Genomic DNA, 12,923 nt, shown 5'->3' with positions numbered 1-12,923 from the left:
TGTTAGCCAGGATGGTCTCGATTTCCTGACCTCGTGATCCACCCGTCTCGGCCTCCCAAAGTGCTGAGATTACAGGCTTGAGCCACCGCGCCCGGCCTTTTTTCCCTTTTTAAAAAAACTAGTTAGATTTAACAGTGGGTGGTTATATACTAACTTCAATGACACTAATAATTTTAATAAATTCTGATAACTCACTACCATCAGACCAGGCAAGACTCTGCCTCTATAAAAACTTTTAAAAAAATTAGCCATGCATGGTGGTATATGCTTGTAGTTCCAGCTACTCTGGAGGCTGAAGTAGGAGAATAGCTTGAACCAAGGAGTTCTAGGCTGCAGTGAGCTATGATCACACCACTGCACTGCACTGTGGGCAACAGAGTGAGACCTGAACTCAAACAAACAAACAAACAAACAAACAAAACCACCCACAAATGCACACGGAATAATTCACCAAGACAAGCCATATACTCAACCAAAAGGGGTCAATACATTTTTAAAAATTGGGATCTTACAGATTATGTTCTCTGACTACAACATAACTAAGTTAGAACTAAATATAAGTAAGGGACTAGGCACTATAGCTCACGCCTGTAATCCCAGAACTTTGGGAGACCAAGGAGGGCTGATTGCTTGAGCCTGGGAAACATGGTGAAACCCCATGTCTTCAAAAAATACAAAAATTAACCAGGTGTGGTGGCATACATTTGTGGTCTCATCTACTCAGGAGACTGAGGTGAGAGGATCACCTGAGCCCAGGGAGGTAAAGGCTGCAATGAGCTGTGACCATACCACTGTACTTCAGCCCAGGTGACAGAGCGAGGCCCTGTCTCAAAAAAAAAAAAAAAGAAAGAAAGAAAGAAAGAATATAAATAAGATTACCTGGAAAAGGCTCCCAAATACTTGGAAATTAAATAACCCATTCTCAAATAACTCATAAGCCAAAGTGGAAATTACAAAAAAATTCAAAAGTGCTTTAAACTAAATAATAAAATGCAACATACTAAAATTGTGACATGCAATTAAAGAAGTGCTCAGAAAGAAATGTTGCTTTACATGTATTTATTAAAAGGAAGAAAGGTTTAAATTTTATTCTCTAAATTTTTGTCTTAAGAAACTACAAACAGACATGCAAATTCAAATCAAAGTAGAAGACAGAAAACAACTGTGTGGCAGGAATCAATGAAAAGATAAATAAGTAACAAAGCCAAAAGTTGGTTCTTTGTTCAATCTTTCAAAAGACTGATAAACAGAACACAAACTACCAATATGCAGAATAAAAGGAGGACTATTGCTACAGACCAAACAAACATAAAAAGAATAACAATGAATAAAACTGTGCCACTGAATTTTACAGCTTTGTTAAAAGGACACAGATTACAAACACTGACAAGACAACCTGATTAGCCACATAATTCAAAGAAACTGAACTTTATAAAAAATCTCTCCACAAAGAAAACACTAGGCTCTGATAGTCTCAGTGGTGAACTCCATCAAAAACAAGCAGGCCTCGAAGATACTGCAGGTTCAGTACCAGGCTACTGCAATAGAGTGAAGATTACAATAAAGCAAGTTGTACGAAACTTTTGGTTTCCCGGTGCATATAAATGTTTATACTCTACAGCAGTCTATTAGATGTTCAACCGCATTATGTCTTAAAAAATAATGTCTATACCTTGAAAATCCCTAGGATTTTCAGAATGGTAAATGAGCATTGGCTTCAACTTAGTCACCAGCTGCATTAGCCCTTAACAAGAGAGTCAGCCTGTCCTTTTGAGGCTTTGAAACCAGGTACTGACTTCTCCTCTCTAGCTATGACAGTCCTAGATGATCTCTTCTTCTATTAGAAGGCTGTTTCACCTACATTGAAAATCTGTTGCTTAAAAAATGCAACAATCACCTGAGCTTTCAGAGAGCTGTATACTTTTTTGATGGTCTTGGCTTGATGTTGATGGCTGCTGATCAGGGTGGTGGTTGCTGAAGGCTGGGATGACTGCGGCAATTTTTTAAAATAAGACATCAGTGAAGTTTGCTACATTGATTGACTCTAATTTCTATGAAAGATTTCTCTGCAGTATGTGATGCTGTTTGGTAGCATTTTATCTAGGGTAGAACTTCTTTCAAAATTGGAGTCAATTATATCCTTTGCCCACTTTTTGATGGGGTTGTTTTTTCTTGTAAATTTGTTTAAGTTCTTTGTAGGTTCTGGATATTAGCCCTTTGTCAGATGGGCAGACTGCAAAGATTTTCTACCATTCTGTAGGATGCCTGTTCACTCTGATGATAGTTTCTTTAGCTGGGCAGAAGCTATTTAATTAGAACTCATTTGTCTATTTTGGCTTTTGTACACTTCTCAAAACAAGACATTTATGCAAAAGAAAAAATGCTCATTATCACTGATCATCACAGAAATGCAAATCAAAACCACAATGAGATACCATCTCACAACAGTTAGAATGGCAATCATTAAAAAGTCAGGAAAACAACATGCTAGAGAGGATGTGGAGAAATAACACTTTTACACTGCTGGTGGGAGTGTAAATTAGTTTAACCATTGTGGAAGACAGTGTGGCAATTCCTTAAGGACCTAGAACTAGAAATACTATTTGACCCAGCAATCCCATTACTGGGTATATACCCAAAGGATTACAAATCATGCTACTATAAAGACACATGCACATGTATGTTTATTGTGGCACTATTCACAATAGCAAAGACTTGGAACCAACCCAAATGTCCATCAATGATAGACTGGATTAAGAAAATGTGGCACATATACACCATGGAATACTATGCAGCCATCAAAAAGGATGAGTTCACGTCCTTTGCAGGGACATGGATGAAGCTGGAAATCATCATTCTAAGCAAACTGTCACAAGGACAGAAAACCAAACACTGCATGTTCTCACTCACAGGTGGGAGTTGAACAATGACAACCCGTGGACACAGGGCAGGGAACATCACACACCAGGGCCTGTTGGGGGGTCGGGGGCTGGGGAGGGATAGCATTAGGATTAGGAGAAATACCTAATGTAAATGATGAGTTGATGGGTGCAGCAAACCAACATGGCACATGTATACCTATGTAACAAACCTGCACATTGTGCACATGTACACTAAAACTTAATTAAAAAAAAAAAACTGGAGTCAATCTCTCAAACCCTGTCACTGCTTTATCAACTAAGTTTATGTAATATTCTAAATCCTTTGTTGTCATTTCAACAACGTTCACGACATCTTCACCAAGTGTAGACGCTATCTTAAGAAACCTCTTTCTTTGCTTATGGAAAGTAGTTGAATCCGTAAGAAGCAACTGCTGACACATTCAAACTTTACCATGAGATTATAGCAATTCAGTCACATCTTCAGGCTCTACTTCTGATTCTAGTTCTCTTGCTATTTCCACCACATCTGCAGTTACTTCCTCCACTGAAGTCTTGAACCCCTCAGAGTCACCCATGAGGGTGGGAATCAACTTTTTCCAAACTCCTGTTAATGTTGACATTTTGACTTCCTCTCATGAATCACTAATATGCTTTAATGGCATCTGGAATGGTGAATCCTTCCCAGAAGGCTTTCAATTTACTTTGCCCAGATCCATCAGAGGAATCACTACCCATGGTACACAGAGCATTATTTCTTAAATAATGACACTTGAACATCAAAATTAATCCTTGATCCATAGGCTGCAGAATGAACGTGATATTGGCATGGATGAAAACAACATTAATTTCCTTGTACATCTCCATCAGAGCTCTTGGATGACTAGGGGCATTGTCAATGAGCAGTAATATTTTGAAAGGAGCAGTAGGTATTCAACAGTGAGTTTAAAATATTCAATATACGACGCTGTAAACAGATATGCTGTCATCCAGCCTTTGCTGTTCCATTTATACAGCACAGGCAGAGTAGATTTAGTATAATTCTTAAGGGCCCTAGGATTTTCAGAATGGTAAATAAGCATTGGCTTCAACTTTAAGTCACCAGCTGCATTAGCCCCTAACAAGAGAGTCAGCCTGTCCTTTAAAGCTTTGAAGCCAGGCACTGACTTCTCCAATCTAGCTATGAAAGTCCTAGATAATATCTTCTTCTATTAGAAGGCTGTTTCATCTATACTGAAAATCTGTTGCTTAGTGCAGCCACCTTCATCAATGATCTTAAGTAGGGCTTCTGGATAACTTGCTGCAGCTTCTACATCAGCACTGGCTGTTTCACCTTGTGCTTTTATGTTATGGAAATGGCTTCTTTCCTTAAACTTCATGAACCAACCTTTGCTAGCTTCAAACTTTTCTTCTTCGGCTTCATCACCTCTCTTGGCTTTCACAGAATTGAAGAGAGTTTTAAGGCCTTGTTCTGGATTAGGCTTTGGCTTAAGGGAACGTTGCGGCTGCTCTGATCTTCTATCCAGACCACTAAAACTATCTCCATATCAGCAATAAGGCTGTTTGGCTTTCTTATCATTCATGTGTTCACTGGAGTAGCACTTTTAATTTTCTTCAATAACTTTTCCTTTGCATTTACAACTTAGCTAACTGGCACAGGGGGTCCTAGCCTTTGGCCTATCTTGGTTTCTGACATGCCTTCCTCACTAAGCATAATCATTTCTAGCATTCAATTTAAAGTGTGAGACATGACTCTTCCTTTCACTTGAACCCTTAGAGGCCACTGTAGGATTATTAATCAGTCTAATTTCAATAATGATGTGACTCAGCGAATAGGGAGGTCCAAGGAGTGGAAGAGAGACAGGGAATAGCCAGTCAGTAGTCAGAACATACACAATAGGTATGGATTAAGTTTGCTGCCTTATGTGCGCACAGTTCATGGCACTCCACAACAATTTCAATAATGACATCAAAACTCACTTATTACAGATCACCGTAACAGATATAACAGTAAAAAAAACCTGAAACATTGCAAGAATTACCAAAGTGTGACACAGAGACAAAGTGAGCACACGCTGCTGGCCAACAGACTTGGTCGATGCAGGGCTGCCACAAGCCCTCCAATTTGTAAAAAATGAAATACGTGCAAAGCACAAGAAAGTGAAGCACAACAAAATGAGGTATGCCTGTATTCAATGAAGAAATAATTCCAATCTTATACAAACTTTTTCAGAAAACAATTCAAGTATCATATTCCAATTTAAGAGGCCAGTATAAACCTAACACCAAAAGGGGACAAAAGCATTACAAGAAAATTATAGGTCAGGCGTGGTGGCTCACTCCTCTAATCCCACCACTTTAGGAGGCCAAGACAGGAAAACTGCTTGAGTCCAGGAATTCAAGACCAGCCTGGGCAACACGGCAAGACCCCATATCTCCACAAAAAATAAAAAAATTAGCCAGGTGTGGTGGCATGTGCCTGTGGCCCAAGCTACTAAGGCGGCTGAGGTGGGAGGCTTGATTGAGCATGGGAGGTCGAGGCTGTAGTGAGCCAAGACTGCAGCCTGGGTGACAGGGTGAGACCATCTCCAAAAAAAAAGAAAAGAAAAGAAAAGAAAAGAAAAGGAAAGAAAAGAAAGAAAAGAAAGAAAAGAAAGAAAAGAAAGAAAGAAAGAAAGAAAGAAAGAAAGAAAGAAAGGAAAAAGAGAAAGAAAATTATAGACCTATTTCTCCCTCATGAACACAGATGCAAATATTCCTAACAAAACAGTACCAAATTAGGTTAACATATGTATCAAGTAGGGTGGTAATCCAGGAACACAAAGTTGGCTTAACCTTCAAAACTCAGTTATTAATAGTTATCAATAACTGTTATTAATATTAATTATTAATAATTCACCATATGAGCAGAATGAAAAAAGTAAATGATTATCAATGCAGATAAAGTATTTTACAACCTCAATATCTATTCATTGAAAAACTTTCAGTAAAGTAGGAGTGGAAAGAAACTTCTTCAGTTGGATAATGGATATCTATGAAAAATGATCAACATATTTAATGGTGAAATACTGGACATTTTCTCCCTAATACTGGAAATAAGGCTATTATCCATTTTAACCACTTCTATCCAAGGCTGGAAAGGAAGAATTAAAACTGCTTCCATTTATCAGTAAGATTCCATAGAAAATCTTGAGGAATCAACAAAAGTACCATTAGAGGTAGTAAGTTGAGTTTCACAAGGTGTCAGAATATAAGATCTACATATGAAAACCAATCAATTCCATTTCCATATAGAACTGGAAAATAAACAGTTCCCCCGCCAAGATGGAGTCTTGCCCTGTCGCCCAGGCTGGAATGCAGGGGTACCATCTCGGCTCACTGCATCCTCCGCCTCCCAGGTTCAAGCAGTTCTCCTGCCTCAGCAACCCAAGTAACTGGGATTATAGGAGCGCAACACCACGCCCAGCTAATTTTTGTATTTTTAGTAGACACAGGGTTTCACCCTGTTGGCCAGGCTGGTCTCAAACTTCTGACCTCGTGATCTGCCCACCTTGGCCTCCCAAAGTGCTGGGATTACAGGCATGAGCCACCGCATCTGACCTGCGGGAAAATAAACTTTTAAAATTCCATTTATAATAGCAAAAAAGAAAAAACTCAATTTTTTAAAGATGTACATAACCTGTATAATGAAAACAAAATGGCACTGAGAAAAAAACAAGGAACACATAAATAAATGGAAAGATATACCATGTTCATTGCCTGGAAGACTCAGTATATCTTAAAATGTGAATTCTCTTCAATTTAGATTCCACACAATCCAAATCATAATCACAGTAGGCTTTTACTTATACAGAAATTAAGAAGATAATTTTAAATTTTAATAGGAAGGCAAAAGATCTTAGTCAAGCAGTCTTGAATAAAAAGGCAAAGCTGGAAGACATACTGACTTACTTGTAGTTACTATAAAACTACAGTAGTAATCACATCGGTGTGTACTCGTTTAAGGACAGGCAAACTCATCAGTGGAACAAAACGGAAGAGTCCAGTAAAAAAAAAAAAAAATTATACAATTGACTTTGACAAAAGCATCAAAATTCAATAGAAAAGTAAAGACTTTGCAAAACAGGCACTGAAACAACCCATACCTCATACCATACAGAAAAAACAATTCAAACTATTTGTAAAACCAAAACTATAAAGCTTTAAAAAAAAAACAGGAGATATTTTAATAATCTGTAGGCTGGCAAATAGTTCTTATATAGAAACAAAAAAACACTAATAAAAGACAAATGTAATAGGATTTCATCAAAATTAAAAATCTGTACTTATCAAAAGATCCCCTAGGAAAAAAATAGACAGGCTATAGCGTGGAGGAAAGTACGCACAACATTTATCTAACAAAGGACACATACTGAGAATGTAAGGAATCCAAACCTAAAAGTAAGAGCTAAAAGTATACAACTTGTAAGAAAAAAATAGATAAATTGGACATTATTGGCCAGGCGCAGTGGCTCATGCCTGTATCCCCACACTTTAGGAGGCCAAGGTGAGAGATCACCTGAGGTCAGGAGGTCAAGACCAGCCCGGCCAACATGGCGAAACCCCATCTCTGTCAAAAATACAAAAATTAGCCGAGCGTGGCAGCACATGCCTGTAGTCCCAGCTACTCGGGAGGTTGAGGCAGAACTGCCTGAACCTGGGAGGCAGAGGCTACAGTGAGCCAAGATCGCACCACTGTGCTCTAGCCTAGGCAACAGAGCGAGACTTCGTCTTAAAATAAGAAAGTAAGTGAATTAAAAAAAAAAAAAAAAAAAAGATAAATTGGACATTATCAAAGTGAAAAATTTACGTGTTTCAAAGAACACTGTCAAGAAAGCAAAAAGACACACCTGTAATCCCAGCATTTGGGAGGCCGAGGCAAGCAGATCATCTGAGGCCAGGAGCTGAGACCAGCCTGGGCAACAAAACCCCACCTCTACTAAAAATACAAAAAAATTAGCCGGACGTGGTGATGCCTGCCTGTAGTTCCAGGTACTTGGGAGGCTTAGACACGAGAATCACTTGAGCTGGTGAGGTGGAGGTTGCAGTGAGCCGAGATGGCACCACTGCACTCCAGCCTGGGCAACAGAGTGAGGCTCTTGATCTCCAAAAAAAAAGCAATAAGAGAATATAAAGCCCAGAAATAAATCTACACATTCACGCTCACTGACATAAATCTACACATTCACGCTCACTGACATAGATGCCAAAAACACACAATGGGGGAAAGAACAGCCTCTTTCATAAATGGTGGTGGGAAAACTGGATATTCATAGGCAGAAGAATGAAATCAGAGCCTCATCTCATACCATACATGAAAATCATTACATTAGAAATTATTGCTGGGTGATGGCCGGGCGCAGTGGCTCACGCCTGTAATCCCAGCACTTTAGGAGGCTGAGGCGGGCAGATCACAAGGTCAGGAGATTGAGACCATCCTGGCTAACACGGTGAAATCCCATCTCTACTAAAAACACAAAAAATTAGCCGGGAGTGGTGGTGGGCACCTGTAGTCCCAGCTACTCGGGAGGCTGAAGCAGGAGAATGGCATGAACCCAGGAGGCGGAGCTTGCAGTGAGCCGAGATCGCACCACTGCACTCCAGCCCGGGCCACAGAGCGAGACTCGTCTCAGAAAAAAAAAAAAAGAAAGAAAAGAAATTATTACTGGGTGATTTATGGGAATTTGTTGTACTACTATTCTGCTTCAGTCTGAAACTTGCTTTTAAAAAAACCATGCATTTTACAACATTTCCACTATATAGTTGAGCAAAACCAGAAAGATAAGACAAATTTTATTTTCCTCTAGAAAACAGGTTTTCATTTGAAGAAATTTAGACAGAAGTAATAAGAGCCAGTTAGGTTTCTTTTGGTAATTTTCAGCAACCTGAAAAACTTTTAGATAGGCTATCTTAATGTCCTAGTATTTTCTAAATCACTAATTCTCAGCTTTAAAGAACAGTCAGGGCCAGGCGCGGTGGCTCAAGCCTGTAATCCCAGCACTTTCGGAGGCCGAGACGGGAGGATCACGAGGTCAGGAGATCGAGACCATCCTGGCTAACACGGTGTAACCCCGTCTCTACTGAAAAAATACAAAAAACTAGCCGGGCGTGGTGGCGGGCGCCTGTAGTCCCAGCTACTAGGGAGGCTGAGGCAGGAGAATGGCGTGAACCCGGGAGGCGGAGTTTGCAGTGAGCCGAGATCGCGCCATTGCACTCCAGCCTGGGCAACAGAGCGAGACTCCGTCTCAAAAAAAAAAAAGAACAATCAGAAGAGAAAACCATCTGGTCACCTGTTTGCGTAACAATTCTTCCTGCTTCCGCCTTTCTTCCTCTTCTCTTCTCCTCTCTTCCAGTCTTCTAAGAGCTTCCTCTTGCTGCTGTCTTTCTTCCTCTTCTCGCTGCCGCCTTAATGCAATTTCTTGCTCCCGCTGGCGACGCAAAGCCTCTTCCTAAGGAAAAAAGATGGAGGATGGGGGGTGGGGGAGGGACTCAGGTCTATCATTCAATTTATTATGTCATATTTGGAAAGTAATAGGCTATGTGCTGCTAAGACTCTGTTAAACAGTAAACATAAAAGTAATCATGATCTGGAGTAAAAAGTATACATGTAAATTGGGGAACTGGACACGTTACAATAAAAAGAAAATTGAATTTAAAATATTAGTAGTTAAACTATATTAGCTACATCATTTACTGATTAACCCTATAAAGAGTTACATTAGAATTAAAGCTTTGGTTTCTCCATTGGTATTTTTAATCCCTATTTTTTTTAATCAACTAGGAACTTAAGGCATAGAGTGGGCAAATCAACATGGCCACCAAAAATTTTGGCGTAAGATAAATTCTCCCGGTCAGAAGTACTGAGTAAAGCCATGTGTCCCAGAACATGTTCTGAAGATCAAAAGTTCCACCAATACTATTAAGTATTACACAGAAAGAGGTCCCATCGTTGAGATCATTTATAGAAAACTGAGCAACACAGAATTAAACATACTTCTTTACTGCAATACTCCTTAGAGCCTCTATAATATGCTGCGGTATAGTGTGACGCTAAGAATTAACAGTAGTTCTCATTTCATCTCAGCATGGATCTTTTTTGTTTTTCACAGAGCACCTCTTTGGGCTAAAACGTAGGAAACAAGTGGTAAAGGCTAGACTGTGGGGCTATTAAGAGAGTGGATCCTTTCAAGCGAAGTCTAGGAAAACCCCAATGGAAAAATGAGCCAAGCACATGAATGGTGAATTCCTGACCAAAAAAAAAAAAAACAAACCAAAAAACATTAAAAGTGTTATACCTCACTGGTTATAAATCCTTAAGCAAAGACTTAGCTACAAGGACTTTCATTCAAACACTTATCTAACAGTGAAGAACTGGAAACAACCCTCATGTCCAACAACAGGGAATTGGTTAACTTATTATAATTTACTTATAAAATGAAACTTAATACAGCTAGCAAGTATGATGATGTAGATTTTTAGATACACATTTGACATGGAAATATGACATAATTCATGTCAAAAGAAGGGTTATAAAACACAAGTACAAATAATATATACCTCCAGCCTGGGTGACACAGTGAGGCTCTGTCTCCAAAAAAATAAAAAGAAGAAACCAAAAAGAGAATACAAAGCCCAGAAATAAATCCACACACTTATACTCAACTGATTTTTGACACAGATGCCACAAACACACAATGGGGGAAAGAACAGTCTCTTTAACAAATGGTGGTGGGAAAACTGGATATCTACAGGCAGAAGAATGAAATCAGACCCTCATCTCACACCATATACAAAAATCATTACATTCAAAATTATTGCTGGGTGATTTCTGTCTAAATTTCTTTAAATGAAAACCTGCTTCTAGGGGAAAAATACGTGTCTTATCTTTCTAGGGAAAAAAACGTGTCTTATCTTTCTGGTTTTGCTCAGTTATACAGTGGAAAATGTTGTAAAGCAAATATATGTGAGAGTTTTTTTTGCTCCCTATTTAGAAACACTAAAATAGAGAGAAGAGGTTCATTAAGGGAAAGAATAAAGAGAAGGCAGAGGTCTTAGTCAAAGATACTTTTTTAAAGTACATTTGAATGGTCAATAAGCATGTGAAAAGATGCCCAACAACACTAATCATTAGAGAAATGCAAATCAAAACCACAATGAAATACCACTTCATACCCATTAAAAAAAGTTATTATCAAAAAGAAACAAAGCAAAACCAAAAAAATAAAATAAAATAACAAGTGTTGGTGAGAATGTGGAGACACTGGAATGGCTGTGCATTGCCAGTAGGAATATAAAGTGGTGCAGTAGCTGTATGAAACAATATGGCAGTTCTTAAAAAAATTCAAAAGAGAATGACCATATGATCCAGCAATTCCACTTCTAGGTGTATACGCAAAAGTGTTGAAAGTAAGGACTCAAACAGATATCTTATACACCCATGTTCACAGCAGCATTATTCACAATAGCTAAAATGTGGAAGTCATCTAAATGTCCATCAACAGAGGAATGGATAAACACACAATGGAATATTATTCAACCTTCAGAAGGAAGGAAATTCTGATATATGCTGCAACATGAATAAACCTTAAGCGAAATAAGCCCAACACAAAAGGACAAATATTGTATAATTCTACTTACATAAGAAATTGATTTAGCTTAAATTCAGACACAGAAAGAAGAATGGTGGTTACTAGGAGCTATGGGATGGAGGGAGTGGGGCTCCTTGTTTAATGGGTATGCAGTTTGCAAAACTGGAGAAGTTCTACAGACATGTTTGTGAGGGTTGCACAGCAATATGAATGAATATACTTGACACCACTGAAAGTACACTTAAAATGGTAAATTTTATGTTACGTGTATGTTAGCACAATTTTTTGGAAAGCCCATGTAACTTAAAATTTGACATTTAATGCTGCACATCAAAGTTACTTTCTCGTTGCTTTTAGACAGAAGGACAGAACTTCTGAAATCTAACTGGTTTATAAAACCCTAGGAAATAAGCAAAGAAAATCAATTCCAGTGGTTTACTAAGACTGAAGAATATCCCTACAGTGGGTGTTGGTGGAAAACAGAGATTCTTTCCAAAGGTGAGTGAGTATTCTACGGTTCTAACCCCAATCCTATGGACTTCAGGAGTATCTGTGAAATGATGAAAGAAGGCAGCCTGAAAGCCCTCATCAAGCACTAATCCTATGATCAGAGTCCCCAGACATATACCTGTTTCCTTCGGGCAAGTTCTTCTTCCTCTCGCCTTTTCCTTTCTTCTTCCTGCTGTCGCCGAAGAATTTCCTCCTGTTGTCTTCGGAGTTCTTCTTGCCTCTTTCGCTCTTCCTCTTCCCGTTTCGCCCTCATTTCTGCCTCTCTTCTCTCTTGCTCTAGCTGTGATTACACAAGAGTATTCTTAGAAACTTGAAACCAAGCACAGGCACACTCCAAAAGCACTGACCAGTAATATTTGCTCATTCAATCAGCTGCTTGTACTGTACTGCAACCAGGTGATCCAACAGATCAATAAACAAAATATGTTATATACATACAAATATTAATATTATTCAACCTTTAAAAGGAAGGAAATTCTGACATATGCTACAACATGAACACCCTGTAACAACTCTAAGCTGTGACATATCACAGTAATTAGAAGAATTTTATGATTGTCTCAATTGAACGCACTTTCCTCCCACCTATACTTGCCTCCACACTCCACGTTACCATTTTACCACACAGGAGAGTAACATCAGAATGCTCTTGGATCTCATCTTCTTTACTCATCCCTACAAATCATTTTCTGATTGAACATTTAACAGTTATATGTTCAATATATGGCTATAATGTTTTAAAAGCAATGTTGTATGAACCTTTCCACATTCTGGGCACTCTAAGGGGGCTGTCACAACCTCAGGGGATAAGAATGCATTAAGAATAAAACAGCAACAACACTCTCTTGTACACATGAGAACCTATAAATCATTACAATGACACTAGGTATTGATGTAGACATTCTTT

The 12,923-nt window shown here is 38.8% G+C and overlaps 1 protein-coding gene across 1 annotated transcript in view; it reads right to left on the bottom strand.

Annotated features, from left to right (window-relative positions):
- Window positions 1-12,923, bottom strand: part of GIGYF2 (GRB10 interacting GYF protein 2) — a gene marked incomplete at its 5' end in the record, with an annotated part of 108,841 nt that overhangs the window by 33,494 nt on the left and 62,424 nt on the right. The window contains 2 exons of the mRNA XM_017859364.1: window positions 9,209-9,367; window positions 12,135-12,296. Coding sequence (XP_017714853.1) covers window positions 9,209-9,367; window positions 12,135-12,296 — 321 coding nt within the window. The remainder of the gene's footprint in view (window positions 1-9,208; window positions 9,368-12,134; window positions 12,297-12,923) is intronic.

Source organism: Rhinopithecus bieti, unplaced genomic scaffold, assembly GCF_001698545.2.
Source record: "Rhinopithecus bieti isolate Rb0 unplaced genomic scaffold, ASM169854v2 scaffold_50517, whole genome shotgun sequence".
NCBI lineage: Eukaryota > Metazoa > Chordata > Mammalia > Primates > Cercopithecidae > Rhinopithecus > Rhinopithecus bieti.
Note: the sequence above shows the minus strand (reverse complement) of the source record. Positions and strands in the feature narration are given on the sequence as shown.